Source organism: Schistocerca serialis, chromosome 3, assembly GCF_023864345.2.
Source record: "Schistocerca serialis cubense isolate TAMUIC-IGC-003099 chromosome 3, iqSchSeri2.2, whole genome shotgun sequence".
In the NCBI taxonomy this organism is placed as follows: domain Eukaryota; kingdom Metazoa; phylum Arthropoda; class Insecta; order Orthoptera; family Acrididae; genus Schistocerca; species Schistocerca serialis.
The window spans coordinates 565098672-565122304 of record NC_064640.1 but is presented as its reverse complement, the minus strand read 5'-3'; the positions used below and the strand labels follow the sequence as shown (position 1 = coordinate 565122304).

The following is a 23633-nucleotide window of genomic DNA, read 5'->3' as shown; positions in this document are numbered from 1 at the left end:
TGCTCGCGTATCATGTCATTTCTGGAAACCCAGAATCTACTATGTAGGAATCAACATGGATTCCGGGAACAGCGATCGTGTGAGCCCCAACTCGCCTTATTTGTTCATGAGACCCAGAAAATATTAGATACAGGCTCCCAGGTAGATGCTATTTTTCTTGACTTCCGGAAGGCGTTCGATACAGTTCCGCACTGTCGCCTGATAAACAAAGTAAGAGCCTACGGAATATCAGACCAGCTGTGTGGCTGGATTGAAGAGTTTTTAGCAAACAGAACACAGCATGTTGTTATCAATGGAGAGACGTCTACAGACGTTAAAGTAACCTCTGGTGTGCCACAGGGGAGTGTTATGGGACCATTGCTTTTCACAATATATATAAATGACCTAGTAGATAGTGTCGGAAGTTCCATGCGGCTTTTCGCGGATGATGCTGTTGTATACAGAGAAGTTGCAGCATTAGAAAATTGTAGCGAAATGCAGGAAGATCTGCAGCGGATAGGCACTTGGTGCAGGGAGTGGCAACTGACCCTTAACATAGACAAATGTAATGTATTGCGAATACATAGAAAGAAGGATCCTTTATTGTATGATTATATGACATCGGAACAAACACTGGTAGCAGTTACGTCTGTAAAATATCTGGGAGTATGCGTGCGGAACGATTTGAAGTGGAATGATCATATAAAATTAATTGTTGGTAAGGCGGGTACCAGGTTGAGATTCATTGGGAGAGTGCTTAGAAAATGTAGTCCATCAACAAAGGAGGTGGCTTACAAAACACTCGTTCGACCTATACTTGAGTATTGCTCATCAGTGTGGGATCCGTACCAGGTCGGGTTGACGGAGGAGATAGAGAAGATCCAAAGAAGAGTGGCGCGTTTCGTCACCGGGTTATTTGGTAACCGTGATAGCGTTACGGAGATGTTTAATAAACTCAAGTGGCAGACTCTGCAAGAGAGGCGCTCTGCATCGCGGTGTAGCTTGCTCGCCAGGTTTCGAGAGGGTGCGTTTCTGCATGAGGTATCGAATATATTTCTTCCCCCTACTTATACCTCCCGAGGAGATCACGAATGTAAAATTAGAGAGATTAGAGCGCGCACGGAGGCTTTCAGACAGTCGTTCTTCCCGCGAACCATACGCAACTGGAACAGGAAAGGGAGGTAATGACAGTGGCACGTAAAGTGCCCTCCGCCACACACCGTTGGGTGGCTTGCGGAGTATCAATGTAGATGTAGATGTAGATGTATTACTTCTCTAATCATTCTAACATACAAGTTTGTATCATGTTCGTCCCATGTTCTCAACCAATTATTACAGAACATCTTTATTAGGTTCACTTTTTCTTCACTGCTTTGTGTCCACTATTGTTGGTACCACTTTCTTTCTTCCTCTTGCTGCCCCACTGCTTCAAATGATGCTTCATGTATGCATTTTTAGTTTCTCAGCACATATGCTCTGTTGTTTCTTCTTCTAAGTGCCTCAGCTTATTTGACAATCATAAATTATAAGAAAACTGACAGGCTCTTGTTTCAATCTATCTAGAAGTTGTGTTTCATAGTATCCACTATACTTGTGGGAATATTTGCCTTTTTAATTTTTCTTTGGCCTTTGGATGTTACAGCCACCTTTACACCTGACCGGAAGTGGTCTGAGCAACATTCTGCACCCCCATGTTGACTCTAACATCATTTGTTCTTATGTTGGAATTTTTATTTTTAATAATATAGTCTATTACTATTCTGATATTTCTGGAATGATTCTCCCGTATATACCTGTGGGTCTGCTTGTGAGAAAAGAGACCATGTAAAATTTTCAATGACAATGTTTCACACATGTATCCACTAACCTTTCTCCATTGTCATTTACTGTGCCATCTCCATATCTTCCCACTGCCTCACTATCAGTGGCCACTCCTACCTTTCCATTAAAATCTACCATTAAAATTATTTCTTTGTGGGCACTTATGTTCTCTGGCACACTTGTTAAATCTTCATAAAACTTATCTTTGACTGTCAGCATCATTTGTAGGTGCATAAGCCCCAACAATGATCAGTTTTTGGCCATATTTTGAGATTTCTACAATTATTATCTTCACATCAATTTTCTCCCAGTATTTAATCTCTCTTCTGTGCTTCTTAAAAAAGGTTGGCTATTGAAATCCTTCTCTTGGCCCCTTCTCCTTTTTAATGCCACTGTAAAGATGGACTCAATCTGCTATATTTTCGGTTCCGTTCCCCTTGACCTTTATTTCACTGAGGACACACATGTTTACCTTCAACCTCATGAACTCGTAGCATACTCTTCTTTATACCGATTCCATGTTGCTATAAACAGAGTCCTTTCCCATAGCCTTTTTTCACCTCTGTGATGATCCAATCCTTTTATTTTTCTGAGACTTTTGACTGAGGTGTTGAGCAAGAAGTAATTTTTTGTAAATGCTGGGGAGCGAGCCCAACAATTCAACTACTATGCTGGAGGACTGGGAAATATTTTGCATTGCCATTCCCTAGACAGACTGTCTTCCCAGGGCTTTTATCTCTGTCCCCAACCCCACCCCATCCCACCCTGACTAATCAAGGAAATGAAACATCCGGGCTGGCTATAGGAAGGACGGGAAATTGTGAGGCACTCTGATTGGTTCCTCCGCAGAGGCTTGGCTGGCTTCAGAGACCATGCCAACAGCTACACTGCCATTGGGACATGCTAACCCTTTCATCCACACAGACAGTGCTACAGTAAGGTGGTGTCTCCTGCGAGGGAAAATATGGTATGCAAATTAATGTGGCGGTTGATCAGATTGCTCATTTCAACCAGTCACAGCACAAGACACGTGGCATCATGGGAATTTCTCTGTTTCATCATGCAAACTCATAAACACTTTGGTTTGAGCACACAATACATTATAAATCCAAAGTTCAGGAATGCAAACACCATAGACATTAAGCATACGGCAAACCTAATAAACACCACATTAAAGATCTCTCCAACACATGTCTTTTAGTGTGATTTGTTGTGACAAACTGTTAGAAAATGTGATGTTGTACAAATAAGCTATTTACAGATTTTGCCTTCAAGTTAGTTTTTGTTGGCTAGAGTGTAATATTGCCCCCACCCACCCCGATATCTTGGTTTTGCTGACAGACTTATCTGTAGCAGTTTCATTTGATAAATGTCACAGCCTTCCCCAGTATGGAAACCACGAAGAGCACCTGGTCTAGGTGATATTACAAACCATCATGTGGAATATACAGGACCAAGTCTAAGTCATAATATCAACATGTAAAGAACTATGTAATAATAATAAAGAACATTAGTACTAAGTTGGGCACAATACCATCTGATACATGATTTAGGTTTAATAGATCGGAGCTGAGGGGTATGCATTACATACTACTTAGTAGGAGGGTTGGAATTTTAATAGTGGCGGCTATTTATTTACAGCTCATACAAAATACACTCCTGGAAATTGAAATAAGAGCACCGTGAATTCATTGTCCCAGGAAGGGGAAACTTTATTGACACATTCCTGGGGTCAGATACATCACATGATCACACTGACAGAACCACAGGCACATAGACACAGGCAACAGAGCATGCACAATGTCGGCACTAGTACAGTGTATATCCACCTTTCGCAGCAATCCAGGCTGCTATTCTCCCATGGAGACGATCGTAGAGATGCTGGATGTAGTCCTGTGGAACGGCTTACCATGCCATTTCCACCTGGCGCCTCAGTTGGACCAGCGTTCGTGCTGAACGTGCAGACCGCGTGAGATGACGCTTCATCCAGTCCCAAACATGCTCAATGGGGGACAGATCCGGAGATCTTGCTGGCCAGGGTAGTTGACTTACACCTTCTAGAGCATGTTGGGTGGCACGGGATACATGCGGACGTGCATTGTCCTGTTGGAACAGCAAGTTCCCTTGCCGGTCTAGGAATGGTAGAACGATGGGTTCGATGACGGTTTGGATGTACCGTGCACTATTCAGTGTCCCCTCGACGATCACCAGTGGTGTACGGCCAGTGTAGGAGATCGCTCCCCACACCATGATGCCGGGTGTTGGCCCTGTGTGCCTCGGTCGTATGCAGTCCTGATTGTGGCGCTCACCTGCACGGCGCCAAACACGCATACGACCATCATTGGCACCAAGGCAGAAGCGACTCTCATCGCTGAAGACGACACGTCTCCATTCGTCCCTCCATTCACGCCTGTTGCGACACCACTGGAGGCGGGCTGCACGATGTTGGGGCATGAGCGGAAGACGGCCTAACGGTGTGCGGGACCGTAGCCCAGCTTCATGGAGACGGTTGCGAATGGTCCTCGCCGATACCCCAGGAGCAACAGTGTCCCTAATTTGCTGGGAAGTGGCGATGCGGTCCCCTACGGCACTGCGTAAGATCCTACGGTCTTGGCGTGCATCCGTGCGTCGCTGCGGTCCGGTCCCAGGTCGACGGGCACGTGCACCTTCCGCCGACCACTGGCGACAACATCGATGTACTGTGGAGACCTCACGCCCCACATGTTGAGCAATTCGGCGGTACGTCCACCCGGCCTCCCGCATGCCCACTATACGCCCTCGCTCAAAGTCCGTCAACTGCGCATACGGTTCACGTCCACGCTGTCGCGGCATGCTAACAGTGTTAAAGACTGCGATGGAGCTCCGTATGCCACGGCAAACTGGCTGACACTGACGGCGGCGGTGCACAAATGCTGCGCAGCTAGCGCCATTCAACGGCCAACACCGCGGTTCCTGGTGTGTCCGCTGTGCCGTGCGTGTGATCATTGCTTGTACAGCCCTCTCACAGTGTCCGGAGCAAGTATGGTGGGTCTGACACACCGGTGTCAATGTGTTCTTTTTTCCATTTCCAGGAGTGTAGATACGTGTTTCAAAGTTTTACTGACCCTCAGAGTAGTCACCAGCATTGTGTATAACACATTGCCAGTGATGTGGAAGTCATAGGATACTCTTAGCAGTGCCAGTTGTGTTGACAGTTCGAGTGGCGTGGTCTATTGCCTGACAAATTTGTAGCAGTTCTGAAGCAAATCCCGTGAAGTGTTTCCTTCAGTTTAGAAATCGAGTTGAACTTACAAGGGCTTAAGTCAGGTGAATGCCGTAGGTAGCATAGCACTTAGCAGCCCCATCAGTCAAACAAAGCAGTAACAGCTTGCACTGTATGTGCTTGAGCATTGCCCTGCAAAATGATGGCCAGGTCCTGCAGAAAGTGTCATCACTTCTGTCTCCATGCTGTTCATTTTTGGAACACAACCTATGACCAGCTTAGAGACAGAAGTGATGACATTTTCTGCAGGACCTGACCCTAATTTTGCAGCACAATGCTCAAGCACATACAGTGCAAGCTGTTACTGATTTGTTTGACTGATGGGGCTGTTAAGTGCTATACCACCTGCTGCACACCCTGACTTAAGCCCTCATAAGTTCAACTCGATTTCTAAACTGAAGGAAACACTTCACGGCATTCACCTCAGAACTGCTACAAATTCGTCGGGCAATAGACGGTGGTATTTGAACTGTCAACACAACTGGCACTGCTAAGAGGATCCTACAACTTCCACACCACTGGCAACAATAGTAGATTATTGCCATCCTTTGATGTATTATACAATACAATGAAAATATATATTTATTATGTTTCTAAGTTATCATGTAAAAGACTACTGTCACCTGGTGGTAGCCCTAAACACTATTTAGCCCATTTAATTGCTACCTGCCAGTGTGCGGTCAACTCTCAACACAATCACAGCAGGCAGTATCCTAGGAGCCACATGTATTTGGTCATAAACTGTGTGTGTTTGGCACAATAATGGTTTTATTGTATAATGCTATACTGGAGCATCTTCAAAAAAATATGTTCACCTCTGGCATGTTACATTTTAAATGTTTCGTGTTGGATTTTTCCATAATAATTTTTACTTATATTACTGTTTTTCCCAAATATGTCCATGACTAAATGACCATGCAATACATAGAATGACACAGTGTTCTATGTCTGTGCATGGTATGTAATATGTGTATTAGAATTTCTTATTCATAATGAATAATGATTATTAGACTGTAAAATTTGCTTGCAATACTTTTTCAGATCTGAAGTTGGTAATTTAACTCACTGAAACTAGTATTCTGTATACACATTTTCTGTGATCTGGGCAAATAAACTTCTCTAGTAAGGAGTTTATGTTATTTAAGAACTCAAAGCTATGTTTCCAATGTTTATAAAAAGAAAAACTGACAATCAATGTGTATTAATAATTATGGAATATGCTGGTGAGACCTGCACTTTCAAAATCTGAGGGTTTCTCAGTGAGCAGTGGAGAGATGTGTGTTGGGATTTATTTGGATAGACATGAAAACTGAAATTAGCAAAGAAACAGAATGGAGAGGAAGATGTGATTATCACTGCAATTAAAATGATATGTGTGCAGTAGATGGATAAAGAAAGTTCTTTGCTGACGTCTGAGAGATAAGACCTAAATGGCAATCTAATACAACTGGATAGTAAACAACACTATAAAACACAGGAGCAACATGAGTTCATATATGTGCAGACTGTATCACACTGAAAGATCTGGAGAAGAACTTTATCCAGCAGTGAATATCAAATGGTTGTTGTTGTTGTTGCTGTTAATCATAGGGACAGTGTGCAATATTTTCAACAACGTTTGTTTGACTATATTGATTGAAATTTATTTCTAGGATATACTGAAAAGTTTTAGTTTAGTTTAAATTTTTGTGTGTTCCATGCATCATATTCCTAACACTTTGCAGTGATGTGGTATATGTTGGTTGATTCACAAGTAAGACATATTTTCTCTGTGAAAACATGTGTACATGCAAAGAATTGAAGTATGCAAAGTAGTTTATTTTTTTGATGCTTTCATCACCAAAATCAACAGTTACACTTAGAACAAATATTGCTGAACTCAAGCATTTGAGAAGCCTTAAATACAGGGTTTACAGAAATTCCCATTCTAAACTTCTAGGACTTTTAGAGATAGTAAGCACATAATGCTTTGAATCGGAGCACATGTCCAGAAATGTACCATTTCAGTGCTACAGCTGTATGAAAACATGTTTGCTAGGTAGTTATGCAATAGGGTAGTCATGGTGGGGGCTGATGTGTTGGATCGGCTGATGACATTTGATGTCTTTCCTACCTCTCTAGCCAGCCGGTGTGACAGTGCGGTTCTAGGCGTGTCAGTCTGGAACCGCGTGACCGCTACGGTCACAGGTTCAAATCCTGCCTCGGGCATGGATGTGTGTGATGTCCTTAGGATGGTTAGGTTTAATTAGTTCTAAGTTCTAGGGGACTGATGCCCACAGATGTTAAGTCCCATAGTGCTCAGAGCCATTTGAACCATTTATTGAACCTACTTCTCTGACCCACTTCAAGTCTCATTCCCATGTGTGTGAGTGTTAGAACAACATGGTTGAGTACACGTTTGTAGCATACGCTGACATGATTCTTCTGAATTGCGAAGCTCATGGTAATGGAAAAGCTGCTCGTTGCCTTTATCAAGACCAATCTCCACAAAGTCTGATTCTATCACATACTCTTTTTGCCACTGTTATGCAACAACTTCAAGAAAGGGTACTTTCACCATCAGCAGGTGAGGATTACAGGGTCCTGGATTCGATTCCCGGCTAGGTTGGGGATTTTCTCTGCCCAGGGACTGGGTGTTTATTTTGTCCTCATCATTTCATCATCATCATCACCATCATCATCATCATCATCATCATCTTCATTTGTGAGAGTGACTAGATTGGATTGTGAAAAGAAAATGGACTGTGTAAAAATCAGGACTTCGTATGGGTGCTGACAACCACTCCGCAAACCAAATATCATCATCAGCAGCAGGTGTGACTGTGGTGCTCCAAGGAGATACTGCACACCCATATTGCAAGGGGACACACTGCATTCCGTCAAAGAGAAACTATCAAGGAGTACATGCGCAATTTCTGTGGCTTCTAAGTTCAAAATATTATCTACTCACTCCCCAGTAAAAGTCTTACAAGTTTGGAATGGAAATTTCCAAACATCCTGTACATGATTTCCAGTAGAAGTTTTAATCAGTGCAGACGTGCAGGAATTTCACAAAGTCAGTTTTATATATTTCATTTCCCGTGTGTTGCATCTTTGGTGATGATGATACATATTGTTTTGTACAGAACTGAATGACTGTGTTTTTTCTACATTAAGTCATAGACCATTTACTGCAAAACATATTTTTAAATGTTTTGTTTATTGCTTATTGTGTTGTTGCAGCCCTGGTATACTTATACGGGTCACTTTTTTCATTGTCATCATAGGGCACTGGACTTGTAATGACCTTCATTTAATATGAAAAGACAAATGTTGATAAGGTGTAACATAATTTACAGTGGAGGAAATTAGCTGAAATCCTTGAGGTGAAAATATTTTCATCACCAGGATTAGCTGACAAGGGGAGATGATGTGTGGGCATAAAATACCTGAATATAAGAGTTTGTGCCAATGTTCGTGGTTAAATTTCAAACATATCTGCAATGTATACTGGAGTGGGGGCATAATCTGTCCATCAGATGTCAATATTTGTGTTTTTAAGACGACTAAACTATTTAATAGCATTTTTTTTCAACCCCTCTCCCCATATCATTATCAACTATATCAAGACTAACAACAATAATACAAACTTGACATTACAGTTACATGAGCATTCATTGCACGGAATAGTTACAATTAAAATACAGATATGATAACCAGCTAATAGGTGTCAAATATAAAGGCTTGCATTGTGCTATGAGCCACATGAGAAAATTGAAAAAATCTCCAGTTTAAACGTTCTTGTGTAGTTTTGTAACTTTTTTGACAGCATTTTCATATCTGTGACTTTGAAACCAATTTATTGTTTCAGATGAGTTTCGCAGCAAAGTTGCATGTCAAAGTGAAACAGTGCACCTGCAGTGCAATCCAAATGCTCGAATTGCTGTCTACTCAGCAAGCTTTGGACGCACTGAATATGAAAGTATACAGTGTCCACAGCCACAGGGTGTCCCTGAGGAAAGTGAGTATTCAAGTTTCTTTAAACAAATTACACAAAATTTTGTAACATCTGTTTGTCCTGTATTTCCAGTGACCTTTTTTGTTTTACTCACTAAAATTCTTGTCCTTCTTGTGGTTCACTTTTCTTCTCATTACTTTTTATGTAAATTAATTAAAGTGAGTTCCATTCATGGAAAAATAATATCTTTTCAGTAATTTTTTCACAGTACCAAAATACAGAATTCAAGAGATTTTGTAAATGTAGGGGTACATTTGAACCAAGACTCATCTCAATGATTTTCTTCTCCAGAGCTTTGTACGTGTGACTAATTTGCTGACCCACTGAAATTATGTCATCCACTTCATATTTTGATGCTAATCTAATGCAGTACAATTTTTCTTCTGTACACCTCACTGACATTAGGCATACAATATTTCTGTATATTTTATATTTTATAGTTTTTGTATCAATTCTATAACATTAAAAGTTCTTTAGCAATGTGAAAGCATCTTAAATTTTCTTTTATGTGTACCAAAAGCTCTTGATGTGTATATGCACACACATATCCAGTGGTCACAGACCCTGTAGACCACACACTGATTCCACAAATTGCCTCCATTCCTTTTGGTTTTGCGCTCGATTACTCCAGCTGTCTTCAGTCCCAGGGCTGCCAGATTCTTCACCAGGTCATCCATCCAGCACTGCCTTGGTTGTCCTGTGGGGTGTCTGGTACTTGGTTTCCCGTCAGTTGCCTTCTTCATGGGCCCTTCTTCTTGCTTACAGGCTACATGACACACCCATTGGATTGTTCTGCTGTTCAGTATCTGTAGGATTGTTGTTCATCGCATCAAGAAGTAGACTTCCTTGTTCTCTCTCTTCTTCCTTTCTCCTTTATTTAAGATTTGTCCCCATATCTTCCTTATTACTCATCTTTAAATATTGATAGTTTTTCCTTTCCTTGTTTAGTCATGCTCAAGTTTTCATCATCTCATCCCCATCGATGTGCAAGTCGCCAAAGTGGCGTCAAATCAAAAGACTTCCACCCAGTGAATGGTCTATCTGACAGGAGGCCCTAGTCACATGACATTTACATTTTTAGTCATTATAAATATTTGTAAGTGCCTGTTTGCTACTCATTACTTGGCTATAAAAGTGAGTGGTGATTTCTGCTCATTCATTTATTTACCCATCCATCCATGCATCCAACTTATTCTGTAGACCTCATCCTAAGAGTAAGCTTCCATGAATCACTAGAAAGTCTACATGAAAAATATGATGCCTGACAAAAAAGTGAAGAATCCAGAAGGGGAGGAGGAAACAAAATGAAGTTTCTTGTGTTGAAAGAGTATTTGGTGTTATTTCACTGGTTACAAAATTTATTCATATTATTTGGCAGTATGATACCACTTACCAGCATGATGTTCCCCCACCCTCTCTCCTGGATTTGGTGGGGAATGGTGTCATAAAGCAGTTGTATTCTCTCCTGAGGTAAGGTGGCCCACAACTTTTGTAAATAGTTCTTGATACCATGTATACTGGCACTGGGATGGAGCTGACATCCCAGATGATCCAACAAACATTCTGTTGGTGACAGATCTGGGGATCTTGCTGGCCATATAAGTACTTGAACATCATGGAGGCAGTTCATAGAGACATGTGCCATATGTGAAGTAGCATTGTTCTGTTGAAAAATAACACCACAATACAATCATCTAACAGGCAACAAATGAGGATGAAGGATGTTGTTGTGCCATCAGAGTTTCCTCAGTCATCACCAGCTGTAACTGAAGTCACACTCAGTGGCTCCCCACACCATGACGTGAGGAGTAACAGCCCTGTACTCTCCAAAATGTTGGAAGAATGTGATCTCTCAACAAGCCGTTGCCATACTCACCAATCATGGTCATCTGGGATAGTGCAGAGCTGTGGTTCATCACAAAACACAATGTGATGCCATTCATCAGCAGTTCATGCCTCTCTGGCACAGTATCACTCCAAATGCAATCATCTGCGTTGTGGTGTTAATGGCATGCTATGCATGGGATGGTAATTCCCTACTGCAGTTCCTTCTAGTTTCTGACCAATGGTGCGACATGACAAATAATGTTGCAGGAGGTCTATTACTTGTTCTCAGATGGTGGGCATAGATGTGAAGGGTTTACAATTTGCTTGTTGAACAATACTGTGATACTCCCTTGTAGTGATCAGATAGGATTAACTGGAACCATAACAATGAGTGTGCCTCCCCTCAAGTTTCCATGCAGTCTAACATCAGGCCACTGTCACTTTCAAATGTGAATATTGCATGACTCAACCGGCAGGCCATATGGAGTCTGACAATGGCACCTCTTTCAAATTTAATCTATTACTGGTAACGCCATCTCACACAAATATGTAGCATCTCCATGCCCTATGCAATGATCGCTCAACATGTGATGCTGATCATGCCCACCATATGCCCTATTAGGCCTGGTAACAACACTAAAGATGAACAACACCAATGCATTTTGGTGGTTGTCCTACTGGTCACACAGAATTGCAACTCTAATTATTTACATACAACCCAATGGTATGTACATGTATGTAGTTACATTGACATCCATCCATGTCTTCTGGGTGTTTCAATTTTTTGTCAGGCAGTGCAATTTTTTGTCTTGTGTTGTGGCTATGTAAATTACACATCATCTAATTTTTGTCTTCTTTGTCTGTTGGCACCATCTTATTTGATGAAATTAATTGTTATTTTCTTTCTGTATAGGCAGAGCCTCTGCAACTTATAACTGCTTTTTGAGGATCTATCATATTCATTTTATTTATATATGTCTGAAGTGTCCTTAGTGGTGACTTTTGGCAATAATTTCTTTCTGTATTTAGTGCATGGAAACAGTTTCCACTTGAATTATATATTCCAGCTGGACTTTTTGACTACAGAAACTAACCACACACAAAATAAGTTAAAAATATTGTTATCTACCATTCACATTAAAAGTTAAGTGTACTGAAAAGTGATAGTGTTAATTTCGAGATCACTGAAGAGGCCTCTACAAGATTTGTGATTACCTATTTTTCACAGTATTTGTACTACTCACTTTTTCGTATTGCCCTGCAAAACAGTATCTATTGAAAGCATGTTTGTCTACAGAAATTTAATAAAGAGGGAGTAACATTCTAAAATTGTCATTATAACAATGAAATCAATCAGTTTTTGACAAAACAATATAACTGGATAGATAAAAAATCTATTCACCAAGCAGCAGCAGACCACACACATAAAAGAAGGTTATAATTACTCAAGCTTTTGGAGCCAGTGGCTCCTTCTTCAGGCAGAATGATTGAAGGGGAAGGAAGAGGTACGAAGGAAAAAGACTGGAGAGATCTGGGAAAAAGGGGTAGATTTGAGGAAAGTCACCCAGAACTGCAGATCAGGGCAGACTTACCAGATGGGATGAGAAGGAAATACTGATTTTTGGGGACTGCACTATACAAGATGTGAAAAGCTGAGAGCTTAAAGGTGGAAGACAAGGTAATATGCAAGACAGAGATTACTGCTTAGTTTGCCATCCTTTTTTCGACAGTTGCCATCCTTTCCATGTCAGATGTTCCCTCCCATACAGCCTTGTCATTCAAGGCAAACATATTTGTTCAGATGCAGACACTTTACAGCAATACACTATCATTCTCATCTCTGCCTTCACTGGAAGTAATTACCACACTAGCCTAGTTCAAAAGCAGATCTCCCAGGCCGTCACATCCAATCCTGGAATTGCTGATCCCTCCAAGAAACATCTTCAGAGCACACCACTGATTACTCAGTATTATCCTGGTCTGGAATATATTAATCAGCTACTTTGACAAGGCCTTGACTTCCTAAAATCACACCCTAAAATGAGATCCATTCTGTCTGAGATTTTGCCCACTACACCCAGAATAGCTTTTTACTGCCCTCCTAATGTCCACAATACTCTTGCTATACCCTATGCTCCTTCTGCACCAATCCCCATACCATATGGTTCCTACCCCTGTGAGCATCTGCACTGTAAGACTTGCCCTGTGCGCCCTCCTACCACCACCTATACTAGCCCCCTAAGTGGCAAACCATTTATTATCAAAGGGAGAGCCACCTGTGAACCGACATACGTCATATACCAGCTGTTGTGTAAACACTGTTCGGCCTTTTCCATCTGCATGACTACCACCAAATTGTCACTTAGGATGAATGGGCTTAGGCAGAGGGTGTATACTGACAACACGCAGTATCCTGTTGCAAAACACACTCTACAACTTGACAATCATGCCCTCGGTACTTGTTTCACTACAAGTGCCATCTGGGTTTTCAGGACTCCGCAGGTTGGAAGTAGCACTACAACATATACTTGGTTCTTGCCACCCACCTGGCCTTAATTTACTTCACAGTAACTACTCCTTTCTTCACTCCATTTTAGTTTTCTACACATTTCATTTTCTTACCTGTCTAATTTTTGCCGCTACCCCCCCACCCCCCATCCCACCCCCCCCATCCTACCTCTGTTACATGCAATGCACTTAGCTTTTCACTCTTATTAACTTGTGTATGATGTTTAAGCAATCACCTCTGGTCTTGGATGTTGCCCTGTCTTCCACGTTTAAACTCTCAGGTTTTCAGATCTTTTCCATGCAGTCCCCAACAATCAGTCTTTCTTCAACAATCAGTTTTTCTTTCTCACCCCATCTGGTAAATCTCCCCTGACCGACAGTTCTGGGTGACTTTCCTGAAATCTGCCCCTTTTCGTAAATCTCTCTAGTCCTTTTCCTTCACTCGTCTGCCTTCCCCTTCAACCCTTCTGCCTGAAGAATGAGCTCTGAAAGCTTGTCTAATTATAACCTTCTTTTATGTGTCTGTTCTGCCATTGATTGGTGAGCAGTTATTTTATCTATCCAATTATAAAATTGTCATTATTTAGATGAGTAATGTTATAAGTGTAGAAATTTGCTGTACTGCAACAACTAAATTTGATAGGAAATACAAGGAACTTATTATATCTCAAATGTTTAATAGTTATTAAACAATTTTCATAAGATAGACTACCTTGGTACCTATAAATGCAAGCATATTTCACCAGCATATGCAAAGTACATCATTTTCATGTTATTAATCTAAATATGGATGCCACCATTATGACTTAACAATCCAAAATTATTTTCAAGTATGATTAAAGCTATCATATCTAATGAGTTAATTAACAGAAAATGTTGACAACAGCTATTTTTACTGCGATAGTACCAATAATGTTGGGCTGATATTAAAAATGGAAAATGGAAAAAAAGTCTGATGAAATACCATTAGATATCAAAAAAGATAACCTAACCCACAAAAAAGTCATTAATTTTCATTCTTATCAGAGTGGAGAAATAGAAAACAGTAAAAAACTTTGATACCATCTTTAGTGCTTTTTTCTTCCTTCAAATTTTAATATTTAATAATGCTAATGGACTGATGCATTATTTTTATTTCTTCTATTTCTTAATGCTAACTGGCATAATAAAAGCTGAACCAAATGTGTTCTGAAAGCTATACTTTCATGCATGTTTGGGAAAAGGTTAACCCAGAACCAACATTCAATGAGATGAATGTGAAAAACTGTTGAAAACAACCCTCAAATTGGCCAGTAGAACCAACTTAGCAGCCTAGGCCTGGACCAAGATGGTTGTCATCTCCACAGTTTGACATATGATTGTGAAGCCTTTCCACACTGACTGCAGGACTCTATGTCTAAACTAGTTGCATTGTTTTGCACCACACAGAGTTTGCAAGTGTTCCAACATCTACAAATATCATCTATTTGACCTTGAAGTTCCACACTTTCTTCCTCTCTTCTAATGCAAAATATGGTACTGTACATATTCTTTTTGAATGATTCATTTGAGTGCCTGCATGAATATACATCAATACTCCCACAGTAAAGCATGGTGGTGCCCTTCAGAGTCTACTTTAATCACTTTTCTGTTAGTGTAGTCTCAGCATGCCCAGATGGGTCTCCTTTGTCCATAGACAGATGGTATACTATGAATGTAATTAAACTGTGTATAAAGGGAAAGGTAGTTGGAGACATGGTTATTTTGTAATGGGTGTTGAATTGTCCCTTGATAAAGGATGTACAAGCAGTTGACAGAGATAACACTAGGGACCCCATACCAGAGATAATGCTAGGGATCCCATTTTGCAAAATTTCTATAAAGATTCACATCCATCATGATAGAAAAATAGAGCCAAAACTGCCACCATGACTTGAAAATGGTACAATTTGCTGTGAACAGCATGACAACCAACCAAACTTAAAGTATGTAGTACTTGCCAAAGCCACAAGGTTTCCCAATGCATTTAGTGATGCTCAAGTTTCTAGTTGAGTCACAGATGATTGTTTCTACATATGCGTGCAAATTTTGGGATAAATAAAAATTCTAAAATTGACATTCCAGGAGGGTGCATGCCCAACAGATCAGACACCAAACACATGCACCTTGACGGTAATGATAACTCCAGTGCAGATGCATACGATGTCCAACCCCTTGCAGGAATCAGATAAAGCTGCCAGCAATGAAGATAATAGACAGTATGGCTACATCTGCCATGTGCAACAACTTGAGAGTTTGGATTGGAAGGGAAATGTGTCCAGATAGCTGAGGTGGTGAAGACTTGCATAAAGTGGGAAATCGGGGCTCAAGCCCGTGGTTGCATTTGGGGGTGCTTGCTGGAAACTGTATTTGTTAACATGTCAGCTTTTCAGATTGGTGTGATGAATGACATAAAATGTTTTAATGATGGAGTAACAAACAGTTTAAAAACCATGAGCAGACTAGGCATCAAAACAAGGGACGACATGAAAAATGGACAGGCCATATGTCACTGAAGCTGAAAAAGCTACTGGAAGCATGACAAATGGACCAGAATAACAGAAAAAGAGAAAAACCCAAAGAAGATGGAAAGGACACTCAGAATCAACAAGATTATGGAGCTGGAATGTTTTTACATGTTATCATTGAGAAGAAAATGACATGCAAATCTTTCATTTCAGTTTTCCATAATCAGAATTTTCGCATACTTAGGTACCATTATCTCATCTGGAAAGTTACAAAAACAAAATTTTGTGTGAATAATAATACAGTGTATGCCTACACAGTGAACCAGATCATTCAACAATGTATTAAATATTTTAAGCTTGAGCATGCCATATGTTCTTAAATTATTAGGAGAAAGAATTTACTTCTAATTTTTTTTAAATACACAAAACAAGAACTTGGTAAGTAGGCCGGCTTTCTTCTTTTAACAAGTTAATAACTAAAAGAATAAAATTTGTCTTGGCCTATCACTTTGAATGGTGTAGAAGTGCAATCTACTTAAAATAAAAATTATACAAAATTTAGTATGCAAAATAAAAATCAATTTTCACTCCACTATGAATTCCACAGTATTTAAATTTTTTTCACACAGAGTTTAAAATAAACTAACTATTTGGTTAAAGTGTTAAAGTTTCATTTCAATATCAATTAATGTTTTGTGTTATTATGTTTCAAAACACTAGTAAAAAATACAGACCATGATGTCCAGTTTCCCTTAAATTCACTGAAAGGTCATTTATGTAGATTAAAAACAGGAGACTCCTTACAGGACTCTTATATTAATCCATTCTGAGCTTAGGATTCCTAAGGAGAAGTTTGGCAATATTGCCCTCTCCTTCTGTCATAAAGGTAAAACTCCATTCTTGCAACAGAGATGCCAATAATGGCATAAGACATTAAGTATGCTAAGTAGAATTCTAAGGTCCTTACAACAAATGGTCTTTCATAGGGTATATCATCAGGATAACTTACCTTACTTAGTTCCATCAGTATTTTCTTTCTGGGGTGATATGTAACTTCCCCTTTAGAGCGTTCTTTACAGAAGACAATGTAAGATGGAATTAAAATATGAGAGGCAGCACAGTGGTCAGCACATTGGATTCACATTCAGGAGGACAACAGCTCAAACCCACATCTGACCGTCCAGATTTAGGTTTTCGATGATTTGCCAAAATCACCTAAAACAAAGTCCAGGACAGTTCCTTTGAAAGAGCTGAGCCAGTTTCCTTTCCTGTCCTTAACCAATCTGAGCTTGTGCTCCATCTCCAATGTCCTCATTGTCAAAGGGACATTAAACACCAATCTTCCTGCCTTTTTTAATACTCAGTTAAGATGTTCTACCCAGAAAAAGACTCAGTCATTATTTACATTCATCACCCTTATCATCAATCATCAACACCAACAACAACAATAACATCACTGGTTGTTTTACATCCACTACTGGAAAAAGACATTCTGGTTTGAAAAATCTGTTTACTTTAGCAGAACCTCAACAGGCAGTGTTAGGTCTGTTGTTTACATCTTTTCCCGCCCATCCTCAAGTTTCCTCCAAATGCTCTAAATATATGGGCATGTTGAAAAGTAATTCCTCAGAAGTTTTTATGTGAAAACATTTAAAACTTTTTAAATAAAGCAAATGTTATTAATAGTCTACATATTTATTCATCATGTCTACATATTTATTTCTGAACATTATCACCTGGCAACAAACACATTTCTCCCAATGAGAGATCAGTTTGTAGATATTTTCACTGTAGGATGTTTGATTTTATTGATGGAGCCACAGCCTCACTTCTGCTCCCACCACTTAATCACTATCAAAGTGAAGTCCTCAGAAGTTTTCTTTAAGTTTAGGAAACAGATGAAAATTGGATGGGGCCAAGTTGGGACTGTATGGAGGATCATCAGTGACAATGTACCCAAGGTGTTGAATTGCTGCAGACATTGCAGAGCTCATGTGTGGTCTGGTTTTAAAGGAGAGGGTTCTCTATGCGTGGTTGAGCTCTTTGAATGTGAAACTTGATTGCAGAATGCTTTTTCTCTTCAACCAATGTAATTATATTATTTAGCAGGAGAGGGTTGCAGCTTGCATCAGCGAAATGGGAAAGTTGACTGAGTAATATGTGTGACATATAATACTTCAACTAATGTTGAAAACAGAATAAAAATTAAGAGGCATCACTTTTGAGCATGTCCTCATACAAAAACTTATCAACTGGTTATAAGACTTCATTCTACTATTTTCATTTGTGTCATATGTTGGTCAATCTGATTGATTTATAGGCCTTCTTTCAAACTGACTCTACCAAGTTTTTACATTCACTAAGGCAAACAGACTAGTGTCATAACCAAAATAAAAGCAGTTCATATATGCTCGATTACCACATATTCCTTCTTCATTTTCCCAGATTAAGGATCTGAAAATTTCCACTATGGATATGAAGAGTTTTGTAAATGTGAAGTTTTTCTTGCCTGACATCTCTCTCAACTATGAATTTATCACTATTATGATGAAAGACTAATGAATGCTGTAACTCAGATTTGTATCTTCTTCAGTATAATAATACTACTGAAACTGACAATGCTTCAGAATTATTAACTATGTGTTAGAATTGGATAGGTTATAAGGCCTTGGGAAGTTACGGGGTGGGCTGCAATCTCAAAGGGTGCATGGCAAATACAGGACGTGCTTGGATCAAGGAACAGTCGGAATTGTAGTTGTAAATTGTTGTAGTTGTGCTGGGAAAGTTCCTGAGCTTCAAGCGCTAATAGAAAGCACAGAAGCTGAAATCGTTATAGGTACAGAAAGCTGGCTAAAGCCGGAAATAAGTTCTGCAGAAATTTTTACGAAGTCTCAGACGGTGGTCAGGAAAGATAGATTAGACAGAATTGGTGGTGGAGTGTTTGTGTCTGTCAGTAGTGGTTTATCTTGTAGTGAAGTCGAAGTAGATATTCCGTGCAAATTGGTATGGGTGGAGGTTATACTTAACAGCCGAACTAAGTTAATAATTGGCTCCTTCTACCGACCCCCAGACTCCGATGATATAGTTGCTGAACAGTTCAGAGAAAATTTGAGTCTCGTAACAAATAAATACCCCACTCATTCGGTCATAGTTGGTGGGGTCTTCAACCTTCCCTCGATATGTTGGCAAAAATACTTGTTCAAAACTGGTGGTAGGCAGAAAACATCTTCCGAGATTGTCCTAAATGCTTTCTCCGAAAATTATTTCGAGCAGTTAGTCCATGAACCCACGCGAATTGTAAATGGTGGCGAAAACACACTTGACCTCTTAGCCACAAACAATCCAGAGCTGATAGAGAGCATCATGACTGTTACAGGGATTAGTGATCACAAGGTCGTTGTAGCTAGGCTCAATACCGTTTCTTCCAAATCCACCAGAAACAAACGCAAAATAATTTTATTTAAAAAAGCGGATAAAGTGTCACTAGAAGCCTTCCTAAGAGACAATCTCCATTCCTTCCAAACTGACTATGCAAATGTAGACGAGATGTGGCTCAAATTCAAAGATATAGTAGCAACAACAATTGAGAGATTCATACCTCATAAATTGGTAAGAAATGGAACTGATCGCCCGTGGTACACAAAACAGGTCCGAACGCTGTTGCAGAGGCAACGGAAAAAGCATGCGAAGTTCAGCAGAACGCGAAATCCCGAAGATTGGCTAAAATTTACAGATGCGCGAAATTTGGCATGGACTTCAATGTGAGATGCCTTTAATAGGTTCCACAATGAAACATTATCTCGAAATTTGGTAGAAAATCCGAAGAAATTCTGGTTGTATGTAAAGTACACAAGCGGCAAGACGCAGTCAATACCTTCGCTGCGCAGTGCCGATGGTACTGTTACTGACTACTGTGCCGCTAAAGCGGAGTTATTGAACACAGTTTTCCGAAATTCCTTCACCAGGGAAGACGAATGGAATATTCCAGAATTTGAAACATAAACAGCTGCTAGCATGAGTTTCTTAGAAGTAGATACCTTAGGGGTTGTGAAGCAACTCAAATCGCTTGATACTGGCAAGTCTTCAGGTCCAGATTGTATACCGATTAGGTTCCTTTCAGATTATGCTGATACAATAGCTCCCTACGTAGCAATCATATACAACCGCTCACTCACTGATAGATCTGTACCTACAGATTGGAAAATTGCGCAGGTCACATCAGTGTTTAAGAAGGGTAGTAGGAGTAATCCATCTAACTACAGACCTATATCATTAATGTCGGTTTGCAGTAGGGTGTTGGAGCATATACTGTATTCAAACATTATGAATCACCTCGAAGGGAACAATCTATTGATACGCAATCAGCATGGTTTCAGAAAACATCATTCTTGTGCAACGCAGCTAGCTCTTTATTCGCACGAAGTAATGGCCGCTATCGACAGGGGATCTCAAGTTGATTCCGTATTTCTAGAATTCCGGAAAGCTTTTGACACCGTTCCTCACAAGCGACTTCTAATCAAGCTGCAGGCCTATGGGATATCATCTCAGTTGCGCGACCGGATTCGTGATTTCCTGTCAGGATGGTCGCAGTTCGTAGTAATAGACGGCAAATCATCGAGTAAAACTGAAGTGATATCAGGTGTTCCCCAGGGAAGCGTCCTGGGACCTCTGCTGTTCCTGATCTATATAAATGACCTGGTTGACAATCTGAGCACTTCTCTTAGGTTGTTCGCAGATGATGCTGAAATTTACCGTCTAGTAAGGTCATCCGAAGACCAGTATCAGTTGCAAAGTGATTTAGAAAAGATTGCTGTATGGTGTGGCAGGTGGCAGTTGACGCTAAATAATGAAAAGTGTGAGGTAACCCGCATGAGTTCCAAAATAAATCCATTGGAATTCGATTACTTGATAAATAGTACAATTCTCAAGGCTGTCAATTCAATTAACTAGGGAACCTCCACATCACACCCCCCTCAGATTTAGTTATAAGTTGGCACCGTGGATAGGCCTTGATAAACTGAACACAGATCAATTGAGAAAACAGGAAGAAGTTGTGTGGAACTGTGAAAAAATAAGCAAAATATACGAACTGAGTAGTCCATGGGCCACATAAGCAACATCATGGACGAAGTGTGCTTAGAAGCGCCGTGGTCCCGTGGTAGCGTGAGCAGCTGCTGAACGGGAGATCCTTGTTTCAAGTCTTCCCTCGACTGAAAATTTTACTTTCTTTATTTTTGCATAGTTATTATCTGTCCGTTCGTTCATTGACATCTCTGTTCACTGTAAAAAGTTTAGTGTCTGTGTTTTGCGACCGCACTGCAAAACCGTGCGATTAGTAGACGAAAGGACGTGCCTCTCCAATGGGAACAGAAAACATAGGTCAACCGATTCCTCCACAGGAAAACACATCTGATATATTCTATATGACACTGGTGACGGCATGTGCGTCACATGACAGGAATATGTTGTCGACCCACCTAACTTGTACACTTGGCGAATGGGTAAAAAGATTCTTCTACCTTGCCCGATTTAGGTTTTCTTGTGGATGTGATAATCACTCCCAAAAACGTGATGAAAACATAAGAGTTTGTCACATAAACTGAAAATAAAAAATTAAAATTTACACTTGATGGAAGATTTGAACCTATGACCTTTCGTTCCGCAGCTGCTCACGTTACCACGAGACCATTTTTTTTTTTTCAAAGCCAAACTCAAATTTCTTTTTCCTTTAAGAACAAATTGTGAGGAATAAATAAGGAAAAGTTTTTTTTTTTTTCAAAAGAAAACAAAGACTCCGATTACACTGGTTTCTCCTTCCAGTCAACATAAATGAGTCTCCTTCATCTTGTTGGCGAAGAAGCAATCTTTTGGAACAAAAAAAAGTTTCTCAAAGCCAAAATCAAATTTCTTTTTCCTTTAAGAACAAACTATGAGGAAGAAATAAGGAAAAGATTTTTAAGTCGTTGTGCGACTTGTAGTTAAAGTCCAGTTCTTACAGGAGCTCCTGAAGTGTATCCGCCTACAGCATGCCAGCTCGTCCAAACGTGTCTTCTCATGGCGTAGGCGTGGGTTCTGGGTAGCAGATCTATTCAGTTCGGTTCGTTTTATACAGTTTTCAGCTTCTCAGGGCTTGGACGTTCCAGCTACTAGGTGGGTCATCGAAAGTGCTCCGTAAGAAATTGGAAAAAATATTGTTTATAGCGTGGGTTGTGTATCAGGACGTAGTGTCGTTCGTTGAGATAAGTCCAATATCCTAGCGTAGACTTGTCGCCAGAAGTAAAAAGATAGCGGATCGTGTGGCCACAGATCCAATTCACAGAGTTAGTTTTGGCGGAGGGGTAGAAAGTCTTATCGGGGTACAAAAGCATGTGGACGTCGATCTGAGCCGGTGTCTGGCGAGTAAGAAACGCCAAAATTCGCAGCGCAAGTGTCCAGACGTCTAGCGCTGTGCCACAGTGGAACCGGTGGACATCCGTGTCATCCACGCCACAGTGGGTGCAGAGGGATGAATCGGCGAGATGGATGCGGTGCAGACGATCTCGGTTAACTTGTTTGCCATTCACGGTGATGTACCACGCTGATTGAACGTCTGATTCGAGAAAACGCGCATGGATCGCCTTCCATATGTGTCGCCACACGTACTGTGGATACTTACGTTCGATGGGGTTGGACGGGCGGCACTGTTGTAACAATTCGGAGACTGTTTTCGTGAGGTACAAACGTGTAAGTGGTAAGGACCGGTAGATATAACTGAACTCCAGGAAAAATCGTTGGATGTAATAAAAGGGGGTTGGAATGGTCGATACCAGTACTGGGGCGGACAAGGAGGCTGGTGCAAAGTTGTGAAGCAGGAGGCTAGTAAGGTTCTGTGGGCAACGATGTCAAAGTTTTAGTTGGGAGCTGACGTATAGTGCCTTGACACGAGTCGGCACGTGGATTGGTCCCACCCCGCCACGATCTCGTGGCAGTGCAAGGGATTCATACTGCACCTTGAATAACATCCCCGAGCTGACGAAGGAGCCAAAAGCCATCAACAGTCGTCACGTCAGGAGATTTGGGACTGGTAGTACTTGAGCGACGTGTGGTATATGGGAAGCATGATACATGTTCACATAGTGCGCGCGTTGGATAATGTCGAGAGCTCGTAGCCGGTGATCTGCGAGATTTGCTCTGATTGTCTGTGCAAGGGTCTACCATTGATAGTCGCTGAGCGGCGCAGGTCTGCTGTGAAATCAAGTCCAAGACACCGTATGGTGGCGGCGACACTAAGGGGGGCAGCGCATCTCTCCGGCAAGCCCTCACCAATGAGCAGGACCTTGGATTTTGACATGTTGAGGCAGCTCCCCGACGCTTCGCCGTAAGTCGCCACCCATGTCAGTGCTGCTCGTACTTCATCTTCACTGCGCAGATATAGTACTATGTCGTCTGCGTAGGCTGTGCAACAAAAACGGTGGCCTTGCACAGCCATGCCTTCCAAACGTTGGCGCATGCCCTGGAGCAGGGGTTCCAAGGCGAAAGCATACAAAATCGTGGAAAGAGGGCATCCTTGTCGTACAGATCGTGCGATGACCAGGGATGGTGTAAGACGACCATTGTACATGATTTTAGAGGTTTCACTACTCAACAGGCGCATAACCACTGTAACAATACCGCCAGGAAAACCCATATGCTGAAGAACTGTCCGTAAATATAAGTGGTCAACACGGTCGAAAGCCTGGCTAAAGTCCAGTGAAGTCAAGGCGCCAGGGAGACG

The 23633-nt window shown here is 40.9% G+C and overlaps 1 protein-coding gene across 1 annotated transcript in view; it reads left to right on the top strand.

The window, feature by feature from the left end:
* LOC126471020 (protein eva-1) overlaps positions 1-23633 on the top strand; it is a 333354-nt gene that overhangs the window by 209799 nt on the left and 99922 nt on the right. Inside the window, exon 4 of the mRNA XM_050099080.1 lies at positions 8913-9062. Coding sequence (XP_049955037.1) covers positions 8913-9062 — 150 coding nt within the window. The remainder of the gene's footprint in view (positions 1-8912; positions 9063-23633) is intronic.